Below are 22,271 nucleotides of genomic sequence, written 5' to 3' on the forward strand. Positions count from 1 at the left end.
AAACGTAAAACGTTTAAATTTGGTTTAAATTTTATTATATTTATTATAGTGTAAACTTATATTACATTTTTTTATTTCTGAAATATTTGTTTAAGAGTGTCTTTACGTGCCTTTGACTTATCCAAAAACGCAGCTAATTGATATAAAATTGACGATTGAACGTCAGATTTGATATCGACACGTCAAAAGTCAAGTTTATTTAGATAGAAATGGTTTTTTATACATTTTTATAATATACAGATGATAAAAATGGCCTCTTCAAACGATAAACAATCCGAAGAGTGTCCAGCAACGTCCACGTCCTCGGTGAAATCACAATATCTTGAGAGATCTCCATCCCTTTCATCTACTAAGGATAAATGGCCGGAACTGTTATTATCTAGGCCTGATAAATCATACTTCTATACAACAAAATGTAAGTCTTATATTGATCAATACAAAGGTGACGAATTAATCATTAATTCAATCAAATTTTCTATTATAATTCAGTATGAAATTGTAATTCTCTGAACACAATAAACAGTTTTCAAACTGACATTGTAATAAATGTTACATGTTACATTTCAATAATTGTCAATAACATTTTAAAATTCATGGTTATTCTTGATTAATGTTAATTAGCGATTGTTGTGTTTTAAATTAGTTGGCTTGACTTGTAAAAGAAGAAGATATGTTAATGCAATAAAAAATTAAAAGTATCTTGTGTGAAAACTGGCCAAGTATTCTTTACCAACGATGGCCACCATTAGGTAGTGATAACAAGTGAAGGATGCTTTTACGTGCATCTTAAGTTTATAAAGTGCATGTATCCTCTTTTGTTCATTGTTCTTGCTTATCTTACAACTTTAGAGTATTTTGGGTTGATATCTGTTCATCATATGATTTAGCATTGAGAACATAGGCATGAGCATTAAGCATTTCTAGTGTTGCTTAGTTAATGTAACTATGGCTATTTCCAATTGAAGTAGAGAAACCAACATTATTCTTCTTATGACATCAAACTATCATATTATAATGAACAAAGACTACTCCATATACAAAATGTCTGGTGATAGATTTATGTTTTTAAATATAATTATTTCACATGGTAATAAATAGTGCTAAGGGAAGGTGTTACTGTGGAAATCACTAGCCATGTGGATTTTTTTCAATTACAATGTTGCAGCAATTGAGTGAGCCTTGAAGTATTTTTTGAGAGTAAAGATTCTTATGGTCATCGTTAATTTTGTCAACACTTCCAATGACAAAGTGTGTATTTTTCTTGGGTAAAAAGATTTTACACAACTGCTTTGGCTATGAACAGCTCTTAGCCAAGGCCTCTTTGGTCTCCAAGGATTCCTGAAAAATACTAAACATTAAATTAGTTAAAAGCAAGTTACAAGAAAACTCACAGCTTTCTATATGGAAAAGAGCTGCCTTACTAGGATGTCAATAGTCATTATTTATGATTGTGTTAAAATTCGAAATGTTCAAGAACTTTTTTCTTTAGCTTTTTCACATGTTAAATCCCATTTTTTAAGCAACGGGGCTTCTGACTTCAACAACAAGCGAAACTGCGGTTACTGGTTACATATGTGGCCGACCGAAACCTTTGGATAACAAACTTTTTAAAAACAGAAATCCACATTTATATCTGATCATTCAATGCTTCTATTAAAACTATGTGTTATATGTTAAATTTTTATTTAAACATAAATCTGCCACCAAACACCTTTATTCACCATTTTATAATATTAGTATTTATTCAATTTAAAGTACATTAGCATTAAATTAATAAACATTTATAATTAAAAATAAATATAAAACAGGAAAATATAAATCAGATTAAATTAAAAAATAGTAATTGTATTCATTTGATAGATTGCTCCTTATAATACCATATACTCTTAAGTTTATATGACACCCATATAAATAAAGGAAAATAAAAAGCCTTTCTATATTCTACAAAAACAAATATAATAGTGTGACAACAATTGGTGTTGCACTACACATTTTTTCAATTTAGTATTTTCAATGTCTTATATTATATGGTGAAAAAATATTTGCTCTAGTCACTTTGATGTAAAATAAATTGACATTAAAGATGTCACATATAGTTTATAAAGAAAGCTATGTGTAATAATAATGTCAAAAAATTGATTGGAAAACAATCTTGACAATTAAAAAGTGATACTCTAAAACTCAGGCATTGCACAAATATTGCACAGTTTATGATCTGTGCATTTTATGAAACTAATTATTCATAAAATCCAAACACTTATGTATTCAATCAAAAATTTAAGAAAAGACTTCACATTATGACATACTTTGTAATTAAACCATTTCATAATGTGAACTTCACAGTCAAGCACTAATAAACCATCATTAATAAAAGAAAATGGTGTGTTTTGTAGGATTATATAGACATCAGAGTTAACATAACTTAATAGTCAATTTGTTAAAGTGTTAAAATTATTCCACCAGTGTCCATATTGAGATCTGTTTTAAGATCACTAAACACATTTTTTTTGTGAAAACAATTTTCATATGGAATGCCCAAAATAAAGAGGGAATTTAAAATTGGAACAAAATAGTGAGCCACCATTTAGTTCTAATTTTAAATTTTCCTTTTAATTTTTTACTAGTCCTATGAAACTATTGCCTATCATAGAAAAATCGATGTGTCGAGAATATTTTTGTACAATGACTTTTTATGACTTCAAGTGCAACTTCATAGCCGCTAAATAATTTAATCGACTTCAAATTCATTTTATGCACAAAGTGCCTTTTGAATCAACTATGTCGTTAGTATAATAAATGAAATAAAGTGATAATCCTTGGAATGCTGTGACAGAAGAAATCATGGTACTGAGTGATAATTTTGATTCAACAAAACAAGCGAATTGCATATAAGATTTAGCACAATTGATTGGATCCTTAGCCTAAGGAGGATCATTTCGCGCGGGCAATCCGCAATCGAAAAAAAAGGTCACCTGAAACACCGTGCAGATAAAACTTAACGGTCTTACAGTTCAGATTTAGCATTGTGTGATTTCTTATTCCATAGAATTAAAAACCAGTTTAAAGAGATTTTTTCAACACTAAAAGATACACTTATTGCATTCGAGAGATGTTGAAGTTGTGCCTATTGGAGACTGGAAATTTGAAAATTATTTCAGAACCATAAATCTTTGTGCAGACTCTGATGAAAGAGTACTTACAAAGAAGTTTTAATCCAAAAATAACCTCAACTGTTTAATTTTTTTTAAATAAATTTTCCTAAAGTACTATAGGTAAATGACGCGTCCGTTTCATAGACAATAATAAATGCTTACAATTATACGTATAAAACATAAATATAATTAGAATTTATGTGTTTTAATTATAAATTATTTAAATATATTTATACTTGAGGAAAACCTCAAGTATATTAGAAAGAAATAACAGATGGCAGCACTAGAGACTGTCGCAAGTATTGATTTTCTCTCACACTAGTGCCTTTGGCGGAACGTCGGAAAAATCAATATTCGTTCTGAACGTACTGGAAAAACCACTTCGTTGACTGTCCTTTGCAAGACTTCGTTGTAGTGAATAATAACAATATACGCGTTTTGTGTAATTGTTGCAAAAGAGACTATTTTGAAGAGTTTTATTTGAGTATAGTTTAAAATGTGTACATCAGAGTGACCACGATTGAATATAAAGTGTACGCTGTTTTGCTTCATCGTTTTTTTGCTGAATTATTATGCGTTCTCTTACCGCTGTCCGTGGGGTAGAACCCTTGCCTGAATTAGGCATACAATCTGGATTACAGCAATCCAACGAGAACCCTGACTCCGATATGGCCGGGGCCCAGGATACAATTTACTTGTGCAACTTCAGAGTTTCTGTTGACGGAGAGTGGCTCTGCCTCAAGGAGTTGCACGACATAGAGATGCAAGATTCCTTTACTCGTCCTTCCGAAAATGGTGCGATCACTTCACCGGACGATCCGATGCATTCTTTGATGGGTAATTTAAACGAACCAGTTCATCAGCCACGAATTTGATCGTGGACTAGTTTTTTCCTATTTTAAGATAAGAATGCATGCGGAAGTTCTTAGAAAACATATAGTGTTTCTTCATCATTATCATTAACTACATTAGCATCGACTTTGACATTATTTAGTATTTTTTTAAATAGTTATTTTTGTACAGATTAAATAGAAGAGTAGTATTTTGTAGTATAAATAAAAAATTGCGTAATTCATAAACCATGATTAATTAATAATTCATTATTAGTTTTTACATATTTATTTTTTTTAGCTCGAGATCCTGTGGTAATAGAACGAAGTAATCTTGTTAATATCTCAAAATTAATCGTAAAAGAGCTAATTGAACAATCTCTTCGCTATGGAAGAATGCTTGACAGTGACCACTTGCCTCTGCATCACTTCTTTATCGTCCTAGAACATGTTATGCGTCATGGGCTTAAACCGAAGAAGGTAAATAGTCTGATTTATTTAATTTAAGCCATTTGAATAGTTTCATCAAAAAAAATTATATATAAAAGATTTGTTGCTTAAACAAACAAAACAAGTATAACAGATGCTAGCGTAATTATTTCCCGCACGGTTCGATAAAATGACAAATCAAATCTTGTGCTTTAAATCTGTACGAAACAGAAACGCCTTGGTCGATCAATTCCTTTAAAAAAATCTTTCAGGAGGCAAAACCACAGGTTTAAACAGCGGTTTTGCACCAATAAAGTTCTGGTTCTTGGGAAATATTGAATCTTGCTTCTGATTTAATACAAAGTTCTAAATCTTTTAAACTAACTCGTCCAGGTAGTTTTTTGAGGATATCAAACTTTGTTATCTTAGTAATGACGTATAATTAGCACTGATATACGATCACGACGGTGTCATTAAGACGAAACGGAAAATTATTAAACGACTTCGGAAATTAAATCATTTATTTTGAGAAAGTTACAATGAACACTCAATTATTTAGCAATGTTAAAATAGAATATCTTCTTGTTTCCGAATGAACCTCCATTAAAAGATTAATAAATTCATAAGAATCGAGTGGCTAACCTAAAGCAAATGCCCTTTGTTAAAAATCAATGCTGCCGAGATACTGTCGAGAAACGAAATAAAAAATGATTAAAAATAGTTATATTTTTATTTATACTATGTCAGCCCGCATAAATCTCGGTGTATACAATAAATTAATTATTAATTAAATGTTAAATAACATGTTCAAATATTTTGCTTATTCTATATAATTGAAATCTAAAGTATTGTTTTTGCTAACTACAGAAAAAATTTCAGGGGCTTCTTGGACCAAAGAAGGAGCTATGGGACATACTTCAAATGGTTGAAAAATATTCACCTGAAGCAGCTGACATAACCGCAAGCGTAAGAGACTTGCCGACTGTTAAGTTAGTATATAATTTTTGATTAGATCTCGTAAAAAATCCCAGAGCTAGGGCTGCCTATGAATCAGCAGCTTCCTAGCCACTGGCGCCCATGCACTCGCTGCGTACAAAATAGTCTGCTCCGGCACCACCAATATACTGAGACATAAAGCCATATTGACGGTGACCGATATAAGGTGCAATGTACCACCGGATCCTACGAACTATCCTACCACCGGATGATCTTTGCAAGGACCTTGTCTAAAATGGGCAAGTATCCGATGGCCCTGTAGGACTTCAGGTGTATGTAGTCTTCCTTATCCAGCTTCCTCAACGCGACGACCACTGCTGCCTGCCAACTTATGGCAGGGAAAATGGTAAAGAGGGAGATACCGATTGGAGATCGCGAGGAACCGGTCAGGATCCTCAGCGACCAGCGCACGGCAGATGTCCGCGGTGAGTCCGTCTGGGCCAGGTGACTTCTTGGCAAGTCAACACGGACCATCGGAGCTCCTTCATCGTATATGGGGGGTCGCATGTTTCATAAGTCATAGGCCCCACACGTTGACCTATTGTCTTATGCTCTTACAGATCTGTAATCTACATTGTCCTCTCGGGTTATCCGCCGGGAATAAAACCTCTGTTAGCAACCTGGTTGGCCACTGCTTTCAACACTTTACCTGACAGGACCAAGGGGACGGGGGGTTCCGAATCGCTGAAACAATGGCAATATCGCTTTTGTTATACGGCGACATATCTAAGACGTATCAGAGGATCCCTGCTCTTCATGTTAATTAGTGTCAGGCCCTTTCCCGCGTTGTTAGCCCCTCACGCATTCTTGATAATTCTGCCTCCGTGCTGCAGCCAATTATAACCGTACCCTACCATAATTTGCGGATCCGGTCTACTAAATTAATACCGGTCTTTATGGCGTTGAGGCTTTTGCAAAGTTGCATCTACTTTTACTGCTATAATATACATATATCCTATATTATAATAGCAAGCAGACGGACCATGGTTCGGCCCTATCGGACACACGCAAACCTATGCTACACATGTGTCGGTAACAGGCCATGCCGGAATGATAACTAAATAGTATCCATCCATGACTAAACATAATATGCCTACATTATATATGTTTAGTGATTAAAAATAAAACAGTTTGAGAATTGTAGAATAAAATGTTATCTTGTAGAACTGCTATGGGTCGCGCTCGTGCTTGGTTGCGACTTGCACTGATGCAAAAGCGCCTTGCTGATTATCTCAGAATCCTACTTGAACGTCGCGAAGAAACCCTAGAAGAATATTTTGAACCACACGCACTAATGTTGAATGAGGAAGCTGTTATTATTACTGGCTTGTTGGTGGGATTAAATGTTGTCGACTGCAATTTGTGCGTAAAGGTAAGATTTTTGACTAATATGTATTGATAATTTATTACTATTTTGCAAGGGTCATCGCGATTGCAAAAAAATTTGGCAATTTCATAATAATACAGGAGTAAATTGTGCTGACAATAATATCAACTACGTTATACATTAGTGACATGAGTAAACTAGTTTTAAATTTCATTGCAAATAAAGGGATTCTCCCACATTCGTATTAAAATTGAAAAATAAATTCAATTATTTCTCTATATCTATTAATTTTGGCAGTGAAAAATATAATAAATAGCAGGTATTTACATATAATAAATGATATTTACATTTATTTCTTTTGTTTTGGTATGACCTAAATTTAATATTACTCAGCCAGAAACATTTTTATTTCCCTGGCTTTTAGTTATACTAATAACGTAGTAATGTTCTAAAAATATAAGGAATATTAAATCTTGTCTTTATGATTCGGTACACATAAGATGTGGTTAATTATTCCGAAAGACGTTGATTCAGTTTTATGTCTGAAGACAAATGTCTCCCCTTTTTAATAATAAGGGATAACTAAGATAAATATTATTTCATAATAATACTATTTTATACTATATGAAATTAGATTTCTGAACACAGTTTGTATCTCCATTATAGTGCTACCGACACCGCTATATCGCGTCTTAAGCTTGTGCGCCGCGAATGGGTAGACTCTGGTAGAATCGGTCACTTAGTTCCTTCTATCCGGTGTTTAAGATCGCGGCGGCACTAGACCACAGCTATGGATAGTCCAGTGCTATAAGTGATTCAAACTCGTTATCTCGGTTTTTAATAGCCGTTTTAGTTTTCGCGTACATACCTCTACTACTGTAGCAGAGGCCTTAAATCTATAAGTAAATAAGTTAAATTACACTATACTGTACTGTTTTACCTACTTTCTTACATAATATTAATTGTATTTCGCTCATTATCTACCGAACCTTAAAACAAAATTTATGATTACTTATGTAATTATTTACAACTTTTATCCCGGAGTCGTCCTAGATGACAGACTGTCTCGTTGGAAACATATTTCGCAGGGTAAGCCAAACCCCATATCAGATAAAACGTTGCAGATCCTTTCGTCATTTCTCTCGGCACTAAAGCTTTTCGAAGTGTTTGCAGCGTTATTTTTTTTTTATGGCCCCCACTATTGAGAGCCTCTTGTACCCCCTATCTGGTGTGGGACAGGGACTAGCTGCAGCGTTATTAACCAGGTAATAGCAACCGACCGGAATCAAAATTCGGTCCTCTTAATCGGCAAGTGACACCACAAGCCGAAGTCCCCCTCCAAGGGCCACTTGAGCCTATTCACTCTATGGAGTCCTCGTCCACCTAAGCGATCAAAGAGCTCGGTGACCTTCCAATCCGGTAAAACAGTTGTACGTAATGACTCAAGGCCGAGCTCGCATAAGAACTTCGCTCGTGATGCTTTCGTGACGTTCTTTATTCCTCAGCGGTTCCGAAATTACCGGTGATCGGATTTTTGTATTTCGAAAGGACGCGCTATTTACATATTAGTATGAATTCTTCGCTAACAGGAAGAAGATTTGGATAGTCAACAAGGCGTAATAGATTTCTCGCTTTACTTACGCGGTAGTAACTCATCTAATGACATCGCCGGAAATGGGAACAATTCAAATAATGAACCAAAACAACGCCACATTAATACAATGTTAGATCAGAAGAACTACATTGAAGAACTTAATAGACATTTGAAGTGAGTATTTTACTAAATCTCTTATTCTCTCTTTCTTTCTTTAAGTTTTAATGTTAGTATATGCGACACTTTCTTGCTCATTTGTTTTAGTTAGCTGACCACTTTACCACAGAATTGAGGCTGTAAAAATCACAATTTTTTACTCATTAGAATCTAAGCATTGAATTATATTAAAATTAGTATAAACACTTTTTCGTAATAACAAACAATAGCAGCTGTCTAACAGAATATATTGTTAATGAGGTTATCGTACGTTTTTAACTGTTGCGATATCACTGTAAAATCGTATATTCAAGGTCATTTAGTACAATAAAAACATCAATGTAATAGTCCCCGTCATGGTTCAAAAGATCTACAGGCTAAACTTTATGTTGTGTTGTAATTTTCACATTTTATTACTAGTTTCTTTATTTTAAATTTTGTGACTGTAAATAAAATAAGCGCCGCATAAGATGAGTCTTATAAGAAGGCTCCAGTTCATCCAGAGAGCAACGGAGAGGGCCATGCTTGGAGCTGGGCTGCGAGATCGAGCCAAAAATGAGGAGATCAGTAAAAAAATCAAAGTGAATGACGCAGCTTCATGAATTGCCCGTCTGAAATGGCAGTGGGCGGGGCACATTACTCGTGCACCCGATGGCTGTGACCCAAATAAGTAGACGCGACGTGGGAAGACCTCCCACTAGATGGACTGACAACACAGTTAAGGTCACGAGAAGTTGCTGAATGCGGGCAGCACAAGGCCCATCATTATGGCGATCTTTGGGGGAGGCCTGGTAATGGTAGCGATGTCTTGCAAAGCGGAATCTATCGGCTGTAATAATGATGATGAAATAAAATATGACTAAGGTTTTTCGTATTATGCGTACTGTTATTTATTTGCTATATATTCCTATATAAGAATGTAGAGACTAGTACTTATGTTTAACGTTCACATCAAGGAGTTACACTGTATTTGGAGAAACAAAAACAAATAATTTTATTTCCTCAGCGCCACCGTAGCTAACCTGCAAGCTAAAGTGGAAACTCTGACAACTACCAACGCACTCATGAAAGAGGACCTCGCTATTGCTAAAAATACTATGATTACACTCGTGGAAGAGAATAATCAATTGAAACATGCCTTAGGTAAGAATGATATAGGTTTCTGATATATATATATATATATATATATATATATTCGATAGTGCATCTAGAAACAAGTGATTAAATTTTTGATAAAAATATAGGAAAATTTTAGCAGCATTGTTTAATTTGATGAAAAGATACCAACCAGTTCTTAAAATTGTCAAAAAGTAATTTAATTGATTTTAATGCTTATCAATTTAAAGAATGTGCTAATTGCATCGATTCTCAATTATGGTTTGCCACGATCTTTCTACAAATGATTTACGTAATTAAGTATCAATTTACAAATAATATTCACTATGATTCGATTTTGCGAAATATCAATTAAATCTACTAAATAACACTTCACTATTGTAATGTTTTAAAAACTTCAACTACACGTTTTATCTCTAAAATTGCGATGTGTTCTCAAATCCTCGTAACATAAAGTGTGCAATGGAGATTTGACAGAGAAAATCTCACGGTAACTCGGTAATAATAGAGACGCACTAGATAAGACACCTTGCAATACAATGACTCATAGACTTTTGTATCGCTTAGTAGGCATTAGTATGCTGGTGTATACGCTCGTGTCTTAATATAAAATCGTACTTCCAAATAAAATTTGACTGCTTTCGTGTACCGTTATGCTATATAGTTTCGTTCAAATGGGTAATTCGACGGTAAAATATAAAGATAGAAATTGGGCAAGATGTGAGATTCTCTATTTATTTCAATGTGCCTGTATTTATTTACGTACGTTTTGACATTTGTTTATGTTTGTTTTGTACAGGTCAGGATATAACCAAAGATAATAGGATGAAAGTAACAGAACTGCATTTAGAAGAAGAGGTAACGTTACATTTTAGCTATTTTTATATTTAAGATTATTTGTTTTAACTTTAATTGTACCCGTTAGCCGTGTTTTCTTTTCCTAATTGTTTTAAAAATCTTACCTATACGCTCAAGAGATCAGTATTGTTTGCAGATGGATGTCATCGACGATTCGATTTCAGATTCAGTGCGAAAAAAAAAATGCATTAATTATTTTTGCTTTCTGATATCTGCGAGAATAATTTATATTCATCAGTATTGATTAGAATAGCGTCATGAATTATACAGTTCATTACCAACTTAGCAAATAGGAATTTTTAACAATAATTATATGCGTTTATTTCTGAAAAATTTGTATTCTTTAATAATTAATTCTTGCAATGGAAATCGCAATAATAAAACAACGTAAAGATAATATTTGAATAAATTTTAAAATATTTTTAAAGGGATAATAAAAAAAATACAATGTTTGATAGTAGTACCAGACAAAAAAATTACAGGTCACCTCCTGTAATTTTAGGTCTCATTTGTCAGGTTTTTCTTGTTAAGGTTTCGTTGTGGCATCTATTTCTTTTTTGTCATTAAATGTTACTGTATAAATTATCATTATTGTCTTTTGATTAAAGAGCGCCTCTTCTTTTTTTTACATTGAGCTCCTTTACAACTTTATGATACCTATATTATATATCTAACATATCACTGTGAATTGCGACGAACATTCATCTTAATAAAAAAAACGTTGTTTCTCTTGCAATATCAACGCTACCTTGACCGTTTTGTAATAGTTAATTCTTTAAATTATTCGAATGTACATAAACATCTCTAATCATAAATATACGGGGTGCATAGTAAAATATTTTAACAGGTGAAAGTATAGTTTATTTGGTGTCAATTAATGTATGGGACAGACCATACAAAAATCAATGATTATAAAAATTATAAATTACGTAGTACCATAATAATAAAAGCGTTTTCAAAATTCAGATTACTTCATATAAAAAAAATTTATATGTATCTTCAGACTTTATTCTACCAGAAGTTGTTGGTGCGTTATGTTGCTACAGAAAAATTAAATAATTGTACCATATAACAGAGTAATCATTTCTACTTCATGATTGGTAATTGGTGTTAAATCATTTGTTAACAAATTAGCTGTACATTCACCCGTTTAAATATTTTAACACCTATAACCGATCATCCTGTACATACGTGTTAGTATTCTTTCGCATATGTTTGTAACTTGTACTTGAGATTGCAACATTTCCATAAAAGACTACTATAATATAATCAATTGATGCAGCTTATATACATTAAAAATAATGATCAACAGACAACTGTATTTTCTTAAAGATTGCATTTAGTGTCCGGCATTTTGTTTATGAATAAATTCCAATGCAATTGCTTCAAGGCATACTATTTTATTAAGTTTTTTCACGGTTTACAGTTACTCCTAAAAATCAAAAACATATTTGTTATTGTCGTAATATAGTACGAAAATGCAAAATAGTAGCTAGGTTATGCAAGATCAATTTGCTCAAGATAATCCACAAGCTTAACGATTGTTTTTCCATATTTAGCAAGGATAAATTACGCATATTTCATATCTAACTCTACACATTTTATAACATCATCGCATATTTATGTATTACCTATGATTTCATCGGCTTATCTGTTATTGTCTACATTGTTCACTTTTCGAGAAATTAGTTTGGTTTAATAAAGAATCTTTATATGTTAGATTGATATTTCCTTTCTCCAAATCACTTTTTTTTCAGTACAGTTCTGTCGAAAGCCTTTCAGAAGAACTATTCGACACCCTTATATAATCAAAAACTTGTTAATCTTTTAATTTCTCTTGTTACCATATCGAAGTATAATTAAGTCTTAAATACAGAATTAACAAAATAAAAATAAAACGAATTCCAGGAAAAACGCAGCGTGAAAAGCACATCTTCTGATAAGTCTAAAAATGAAAAGGATCCAGAGATGGGTAAGTTGCTGGAAGAGGAGAGGAAAAAGAATATTGAACTTCAAAAAGAACTAGATTTACAGGTAAATGATAAACGTAATCACAACTATAGGCTTTCTACTGTGATTGATATGAAATTTTATTGCTGCAATTATCATAAATGTAATATGGATCACATTGTTACATAACAATGGTAAAAATTATTAACTCTGTTGCTTCCTAAATTTAACGTAAAATATTACGTAGATTATAATTTTTTTTCAGATATCATTAAAAGCAGAAATGGAAGTTGCTATGAAACTTCTGGAAAAAGATATACATGACAAACAAGACACGATTATATCTCTGAGAAGGCAGTTAGACGATATAAAATTGATTAACTTGGAAATGTATAAAAAGTTGCAGGTAAGAGTAAAGGTTTATTTAAAAAAATTAAAAACATCGCCACACTATTTTGCAAATGATTTTCTCGGTCCGTTTGTCACGACAGGAAATAGTCGTTGACCCGAATAGGACAATGTGGTGCCGGGACAAAGACACCTTAGTGTTACGTGACATGGAACTTACTATAAATCGTGTGACGATTTCCATTTTACGAATAATTCGATAACATTGCTTAAATTTAGGGCATGATATTAATTTATCTTATTTTGATTATGCAACGAATGCCATTTCTTTTTTATAAAAAGCATGCATAAACGGATACGGTTTTAATTAAATGTTTATTAAGTTTTAGCGCTTTGAGGTCACATGCTTTACTTTGCTTCTTATATTCTGAGGTAACGCAATAAATATGAATATTTTCAGAGGTCGTTCATCTCACGTGGGCGCTTAATGACTCGCAACAATTCACTTCATCCATTTATTAATTTACCTTCGGGCATATAAACCCATCCTATTTGTTTATTGCATTTTTATTTTTTACGCTTTGCATTCTAAATTAAATGAATGAAAACGCAGCATGGTCTTAATTTTATGTATTTTCATTTTAGATTTTAAAAAGTTTTATATTACGAGTTCATTAAATCCATCCATTCCCAACGTATTCACTTAGCTAACATAATAATTAACTATTTCATATTTACTATAAAAATATGTATTTATTATATTCCATACTAATGCAATGCTGTATTCATCAATGCCGCGCTTGTCGTACGGAAGGAATGCGAGATGGAACTCACGCAGAAAGGTGAAATGGTGTCCAGGCTTCAGGGGAAGGCTGAACAAATTGGCAAAATACTTCACAACCTAGAGAAATATAACCACTTTTTAGGACCCGATCACGAACTGGTCAAAGCTTTAAGGTCTCCCTCTAACGAAACTAACCTGGCCGAAAGAGGGGACACATTAAGAGCAAAGAGAGACGAAGGTCCACCCAGCAAAAAGCTAAATCTACAGGAAATACCACCGTTTCGGAAAAATAACAGCATCGATAAAAAAGAGTCACGTGTTGAATGAAACGACTTGCACTAATACAATAAAATTACTCATTATCAAATTTTAAATTCCACGATCTTATTAAAGTGGTGTTTCCTACTAGAACAAGCTTTGAAAATGTATTACGTATCTACGTCGTACGTGTTACGTCACTACCCTGCTAAGTAACCGTGCGGTTTAGTTAGTTATATTAACAGTAGCAATAAAATTCTGTATATTATGCATCCCACTAAACCTCTGAAAGGAATTATGAAAGAATATTAATAGTTTTAGACGCGTATATTATTATAACATTTATGCTTGCACTAACAAATTCAACGCAGGGAAATATTCAACTAGCTAAACTGTCCTGGCTTTGTTTTAGGAATGTGAAAGTTCCTTGAAACATAAAACAGAGCTAATAGCCAAATTGGAAGCAAAGACTGAGTCAATGGGCAGCACGATACATCAGCTCGATGAGAAGTAGGTTTATTTTTTTCTTATATACGAAACGCCTCGGGCGGGCAAGGTGCGGCCTGCGGCGGAAAATTCGAGAGAGTGCCTAATCGTTGTGTAAACTAGATGTGGGCGATTAAGAAATAGCTATTCTATCACTTAATAAACTCTTTTCATAATTGCTACTTGATACGTTCTTTACAATCTTTTCTAATATTTTTAATAAATAGTACTATAACATAAAAATCAATTCATCTGTTAATTATAGGTTAATTGACAAATAATACTTTAGAATTAACTGTTCGTAATTATAGTTATTGTCGATTATTATACCATTTATGTTCATAATCGCCCACCACTAGGTAAATATATTTGATATTTAAAAATATGTTAACGCTTGACATATCAACTACTCGAAACGCACGTAGGTGTGGGAGCGTTGCACTGCTTGCTCGTCGTATTGGAAGGTGACTCTTTCAAATGATATTGGCAAACCCTCACAATAAACCGCGAGCGCAATTTGTAATTAACTATAAGAAATTATTTATTGTTATATTCATACAAACCCAGTTTTTGAAACGTTTAAATGGCAGAGCTAATTTCGCTTCAGCTTTCATTGCTGTTAATTTATTAATTATTATTATTAGACGGATGTTTTAATTTGTTACTTTGGGTTATATCATACCTAACCTAACTAGATTTTTAACGCGATCGGAACATTTTATACATTTAGTTTTAGTACCTGACGGAGACCGCAGATAGATGTTTATTTTCTATATTAAATGTTTTGTAATTTTTTGATTACAATTTGTATAACATTTATTTCTAATTTTGTAATTAGATGTTTAAGAAAATATGTGTAAACATATTTTCTATTGACTGTAAAGTATTAATATTGTGATTAACATACCAGATAAGACATGTTGTTTAAAACATAGCTTTATTAATCTTCGATCTCATTTGTTTCATTTAGAATAAATATAATTCAATGATCAATAGGAGTCGTAATTTTAAAATGATCTTGTCGCTTGTTACCTTCTAGAATGAAATATACCTAAGAAGTTTACAACTATGTTCGTTTTATTTATAGAACACTGTATCACCGAGGCGCTAGTATGTAAAGCCTTATTTGTAATAAAGTATATTCAGTCCCAAAATGTATTTTATTGAATACGAAACCGGAGTGTGTTTGATTTAATTTTTTGTTTATTGTGTAGGTTTGCCATTGTCAGTTCTTGTTTTTGCATGCGATACGCATTAAATTAAACAGAAGGTCATTTTGTTAATCGAACCCTTTTTTTCCGTTATATTTATATAATAAATTATCTCCATTGATTAAAATTCTATAAATTAAGGTTTTCATATGAATTTTATTATTTTCGTCTACGAAGTTCCCAGTGAGAAATTTATATTATTTATTGATTTCTAATCTTAACGCATATTTCCATGAACATATTAAAATGTTATTATAATGAACTCCTTTTTTTCTTACATCTTTATCTGAATTACTCTTGGCATCATTTTAAACCTTTGTCATGAATGTTTCATCCAAATTATAAAAAAATTATCGATCGAGACTATAAGTATTGCGATTTAGTCAATCTTCATCAAAACTTCGATCAACTAAATGCATTTGAATATTATTTTATATTATTTTTTACTCCTAATATTCTCAAATAAAGAACATCACAGTAGAGATATAATACAAATAGATTCACAGACCTAGTTCGAGTTGATCTAATGCCTACAAAACTTAACAAAAATTAACTTGAGTGTATTCAAATTTTTTCAATTAATTACTTGGAAGTATTCAAATTTAAAAATTCCTCATTCAAAATACGACGACTAAAATGTCTAATTGACGTCAAGTTGGATCTATATACCACAGCATTAACATAATTACTTTTTCATTTCAAGTTAAGATTCTATATTACGCATGACTTTTTATCCGAAAGCAGGGGGAAGTCAAAAATAATTTCATTACCCCATATATAGGTTACAGGAAGATAAATTAACGAAGAAGAATTTAGAAGAAAGTGCTAGATCTCTTGGACAAAAAGCAGCTGCTGCGGAAACGAGGGCTGTCGCCGCAGAAGGAGACTTGAAGATTGAACGGGAATGGAGAATATCTTTGCAGGTAAAAAGCTCCAAACCAACTTTCTTAAATGGCTGAAAAAACTTGCGAATCCGGATGACCTCAGTTCAACAAAACTGTAAAAGAAGTAGGTCAAAAGCATACACTAAATATTAATGGATATCCAATTTTCAACCCTTTACAAATACATCCTTTTTATACCTCTCCATGAGTTGATAGTTATTTTAAGTGTTCTGGTTAAAATATCTGCGTATGTATATTATAGTGCTACCGAAAGCGCTTTATCGCGCCGAGGAATGGGGAAAGTAACGTTCGCACCGTTCAGTCAGTTCGCTGACAATGCTCACGATGGCATTCATGCCTTCCTCAGGCGCGGCACAGCGATTTCGGTACCACTATAATTAAATAGTGCGACGTTATTACGTCGGTGTTTTCATTTGATTATATGGGTGGTAGGATTGCAGTACGATTTTACATTAAGTATGTTCAAAATCAAACGCTAGTAAAAATGTTATTGCAAGTTACATTCAAAATGAAAAAACAAAGATTTTCCCTCTTCATTTACGTAAAAGAAAATATAAAATGAAATTCGTGATGAAAATGAAAGGCTGTTCATTTTATTATTTTTTTATAAATAAAGTTAAACACAGTGGTGATAATTTGTTCAATTCCCTATTAGTCTCATAACCACCATACCACCACGTTTTAGAATTAGCAGTTTTAATAACATTCTTATTATATTTTGCACTATGAATTAATTATAGTGCTTATTTGTATAAAAGAAGAACGATTCAAATTGATATCTAATGTAATAACAATGATTTGAAAAGAGTCTGCAACCAACACGGTAAAGTTTAGTTTAAGATCTTTCACAAGTCTTTAATACAGTTATTCCCAATCTTCCTTAATATTGCTCAAGTATTCTAAGTATATCCTAAATAGCAATCTCTACGGCTTCTAATCAAAGAAATCTACATCTAATAGTTTGTAATTTTAATTTAATATAAAATGTTATAATGTAAGAATATAAAATTTAATGTAGATATTTTTATTATTACCTTTAACTTAGAAACTAAAGCAAGCTATTCCGTGTGACTTTAACAAAAGAAATATTTTACGACAATCAACTAAACGCCTTTGCTATCGCACTTGGTGTGTTATATTGTATTTAGCATTGCAATTACTTCGCTGCGTAGAAACAAATCTACTGTCCTAAAAAGTCAATGAATCATAATCCCTCTAGCCGACTAGACTAGATACAATATTTTTGGAAAAAAAAATCAAATCTGTACTGACTGTCTATGCAGTTTATCAGCAGTAGAAATTTTACAAAGTTTGGATACCCTTCTGCAACTGAATTCGCGCCAGTTGCGATCATTAGTAACGGTCCTTAAGTACAATTTACAAGTGCTTGTTTTATCTATATATTCGTGCGAAAAAATTTTATATGTATATATTATTTACAACCATTTCACCAGCCACCTAGGCTTACAATAATAACGACTAACATGTATGTTGACATGGTCAAAACAATTTTAATTAAATACGCTGTATGTACAGTGCTCATTGAATGACAAATTCTATAGCAGACAATCCATTAGGTAAATAGCATGTCAACGTTCATATACTAATCCGGTCTAAAAGGAGCTCTTAATTACAATTACTAAATATACCATGCGTTATTGCAGATAGCAGGTTTTGAATCTTTCAAGGACAAATAGTTACTTTTTATATTAATTATTGTATTATTAATATGCTAAGTGCTTATATCCACAATGGTTTTTTTTGTTATTATTAAGAGAACCGGAAAGTAATGTCTTTTCTGTCCACATATTTTACAGAAAAACCGATTGATTTTTACCGCCCTGGCATTGAAAATTTTGTATACTAAATGACACAAGGTCGTTGACAACGAACGTGAATATATTGTTGGTTAGAAATACTTGGTAAATATGTATGTAGTCATGTGAATTTAACTTAGAGAAGCGACATTACTTTCCGGTCCCCTTAATATTTTAGTATAAAACATGGACTTTAAGAACCTTTAGGATGACCAAAGCTGGATTATATACACAATATAGAATTATTTACAGGATTCAATGATGCGGGACAGAGATAAAATATCAATATTAACACAAGAAGTGGAATCATTAAAGTCAATAGGAAAAGTGAGTATATAATTTTCATCACAATTGAATACATTTATTTCATTTTTTTTAATATTGCTTATCTGTACAGAAATACATAACTTTACAAGAAGAACAACATGTTTTAAAAGCACAATATATTGAAGCACAGAAAACTTTAGAAGAAGTGGGTGCGACGTTAAGTGAAAACAAATTGCAATTAGCAGAGTTCTTAGAAAAGGAAGCCCATGCAGCTAGTAATGAAGAAACACCTAATTGGACGAGTGACAAAGACGCATTAGCCTGTGCAGCTTGCACTAAAGAATTTAACATTGCGCGAAGGAAGGTATGGAGTACTTAAATGAAATGTATTTATTATCTATACCAGGGGTGGCCAAGCTCTTAATAAGTGCGAGCTATTTTTGAAAATTTAATTTTTTTTCCGAGCTACATTGAATTAGTATTTGAAACAGGCAAAAGAATATATTTTTACAAAAATCATATTGATTGAAATTATTAAAACAAAAGTACAAAACATGTGTATGGAAGTTAGTCATATAGGCACACGTATATCACAGCACTCCTAATAATACTTAAGATGCCGGTTAATTATGATCGGTATTTGTATTTCGCTAATTTTATAGTAGAAAATAATAATTATTAGTCACACCAGTAATATGTTTCGATTTCCCAGGAGCTGAAATAGGTTATATAAATTTGTATATTGAAGTAATCCGTCAATCAATCGAAGCCAAAAATAATCGTCCAAAGAGCCGCATGTGGCTCGCGAGCCGCAGTTTGGCCACCCCTGATCTATACCAAAAATTAATCGCCTTGAAAATATGTAATTACTTGTCACAGACGTAAGCACAAAAACAATCGCTTACAACAATTATTAAAGTTATTTGTAATTATTTTTGAAGTTAATTTTTGTGGTAATTTTTTAAAATAAGACATAATTACTGTATAGTGAATGTAATTTTTTTCGAAATTTAACCTTTTGAAACATGTGTAAAAGTGTACATTTTTTTCTTTTCAGCATCATTGTAGACGCTGTGGACGTATATTTTGCGCAGCATGTAGTGATAAGACAGTTGCCCTACCTGGCAATACTAAACCGGTTCGAGTATGTGATACATGTTTTGCAGAAGTAAGACTTGCTTAGTTATTGTTATTTCATCGTTATGATAGAAATTTAATGCAAAATATTTATGGGTTTATCTGTGACGAATTTTATGTTTGGAATAGCATTTGTCAGTACCTAAAAGCTTTGATTAAGCTTAGGAATATGATATGAACATAACTCCATCTTAAATAAGATGTGTGTTTCTGGTCCTTAGAACAAAATTAATCAGATCTGCCTCCTTTTTATCAACTAACATATTCCTCACAACTTTAATTTTAAAGACTGGTTGAACATTAAAAAATATTAAGCTTATTGAATAATTGTCTTTATTTAAAAAAACATGTATGAATTTATTTAAAAAAAAATGTTTATATTTGTAAAGTTATTTTCATTGAAATAATAGTAAATGAACTTTGTTTCTCTGGTCTTGCTTTCAATTTATCAAATCATGTACTGTAAATTAAATTTGGTTAATATTCTTTAGGGTTGGCCACTACCTGCCCTAAGTAAGAATAGGACCAATATTTAGCCACTTCCGCACATGCAGTGGTAGTCATGCAACAAAGTGTACCGCCCGCCAGCCCGCTGATAAATGCATACTTTTTTTTAATTTGCCCTTCTAATCGTTCAGCGACTGGCAACTTCGTGTAAGAGTAAAACTCTTTTATATTTCCTGATGGATATGCACGGTGGTAATAATCTTGTAGATTTTCGCCTGGTTCTCGTGGCGGTATCTTCAAATCTGACATCTTGTTACTGACAAATGACGACAATTTACCTGAACTTTTAAAATCAATGGTGCCAACAACCATACTAGGGACGTGCTTTTGCAGTTTGTTAATGTATGGTCCCAGTAGCGCGATGTCGTCGCGTAAATCGTCTGTTGTGTGATTTCGCGGAATTATTTCATCTGCGTTAACTAGCAGATGATTTTGCCCGATTGCCCCTGGTTGGATTATTTTCTTCAAATCCCCTACAATATCGTTCAGGAGTATTAGGATCGGCGAGGGCTTCGACTGTTCGTCGTAAATTGGAATACAATATGGATTCTGCAAGTGGTAACAATCTTCCACGTTCATCAATCGTTTCCCTAGCGACAGCTGGAATGAAGATTCCTTCATCATATTGAACAATTCCAATTACATTAATGACCCCCTTTCATGGGTTTTGGAGCTATAGTTACTATTTGCGCGACGTGAAGTAGGTCGGCATTAACTCTGTAATTATAGACAAGCTCAGTGTTACGCGCTGCGAAAGGATACGCGTGCTTGAGGTTTTCTTATTTGGCTTCGACAACAGCCAGATACATACGATATTGTGCGTAAATACTTAGTACGGCGATCTCGTGATATGAAATAGCTATGCTGAGCTAAGCTGAGATGACAGAGCCCAAATCCAATTGCTCTTGTAGTGATGGATAGTGTGATGGCTTTTAGAGTGTGGGCTTCTCCAATCCTGGCGAGAAGATCTTCTCCTGATTTTACTCCAGGATACAACGTTTGTTTTACAAGGTCTTGAACCTTGCTTAAAGTTTTAGCGCCTTCTTTACGGCGTTTATCTTCCATACGTTGCGTTTGAAATCCCTGACGGGAACGATTTTGTCCTCTTCCTCTGCGAGAGGGACGCGTTTGTCCGCGCTGCTACGGCGGAAACAGATCACCATAACCTGCAAACGTGTTGTAGCGTTGACGGCTAGTGCCGGTAGGATCAAACATCTCGAAGTCGTTTTCCATTACTTCGATTTGTCGGGACTGGAAACAGCACCTCTAAAAATCGCAATCGAAAGCGGGCTGGCGGGCGGGTGCACTTTGTTGCATGACTACCACTGCATGTGCGGAAGTGGCTAAATATTGGTCCTTTTCTTACTTAGGGTGGACTTCCGCGAGGTATCGCCTGATTCCATTAAATACTACCTGCCCTATCAATGTAAAATAGACGTTGATTCATGAGATAACCTGTATAAAGTTTTAAACATTTTTCATTCAAAATATTAATTCAGTGAGATAATTTTTACAAGTTTACATTATGATTATCGATTAACAGATTATTTTAAAAATTTTCATTTTCACTTTTAAAAATTGCAATCTCATGTCATTAGGACGTTTGACACGAATCATTCGATTACAAACATCCGTATAAACTGCCCAAATGACACATTTTTAAATAGTCGAAGTTGAACCTTCAAAACTCTGCAATACAAATCATTATTATAACAATAATACTATTTAAGCTGTATTAAGATCGGGTGCAATACAAAGTAAGTTTTACATGAAGTTGCGGAAATGGGATTTAATAAAAAATGTTTATTAATAATATATTTAGAAAAAAAAATTTATACTAGTCGCATGCTATGAACCACTAAAAATATGATTTTATTATTAACATCACTATCTATGAAGTCACTTCACTATCATTATATATCAACAGTAAGTTTTTAGAGTGACTCTGTTTACATTTTCTTATTCAAAAATCAATTGAATCTGTACAGTTTTACTTTGTGTAAATTGATAAAGATATACGATATAATGTATATATGTTATGTGGGGGTAGTTGCAAACAATATATTCGTTTTACTTAAATTGTACTGGATACAGTGTACATCGTAACCGCATTTATAAGATTTTGAAAAGATAATGAAATGAA

The 22,271-nt window shown here is 32.8% G+C and overlaps 1 protein-coding gene across 2 annotated transcripts; it reads left to right on the forward strand.

Annotated features, from left to right (window-relative positions):
- The first annotated feature begins 167 nt into the window (after window positions 1–167).
- LOC137927421 (protein RUFY3-like) lies at window positions 168–22,218 on the forward strand. Of its 2 annotated transcripts, none has more exons than XM_068771238.1 (14): window positions 168–415; window positions 4,284–4,462; window positions 5,279–5,400; window positions 6,572–6,779; window positions 8,324–8,502; window positions 9,491–9,627; window positions 10,400–10,458; window positions 12,367–12,492; window positions 12,674–12,814; window positions 14,211–14,308; window positions 16,277–16,418; window positions 18,470–18,544; window positions 18,615–18,848; window positions 19,542–22,218. In XM_068771238.1, the coding sequence occupies exons 1-14, from the start codon at window positions 241–243 to the stop codon at window positions 19,665–19,667; spliced, it is 2,001 nt and encodes a 666-aa protein (XP_068627339.1). In that variant the 5' UTR covers window positions 168–240; the 3' UTR covers window positions 19,668–22,218. The 2 variants fall into 2 exon arrangements, with proteins under 2 accessions (XP_068627339.1, XP_068627331.1); XM_068771230.1 differs by lacking the exon at window positions 168–415 and adding an exon at window positions 3,725–3,989 and having other exon boundaries at window positions 5,291–5,400.
- The last annotated feature ends 53 nt before the right edge of the window (window positions 22,219–22,271 follow it).

This window comes from Battus philenor, unplaced genomic scaffold (genome assembly GCF_028537555.1).
Source record: "Battus philenor isolate CCGP_79_NKW_IND1 unplaced genomic scaffold, ilBatPhil1.0.hap1 SCAF_10, whole genome shotgun sequence".
Taxonomy (NCBI): domain Eukaryota; kingdom Metazoa; phylum Arthropoda; class Insecta; order Lepidoptera; family Papilionidae; genus Battus; species Battus philenor.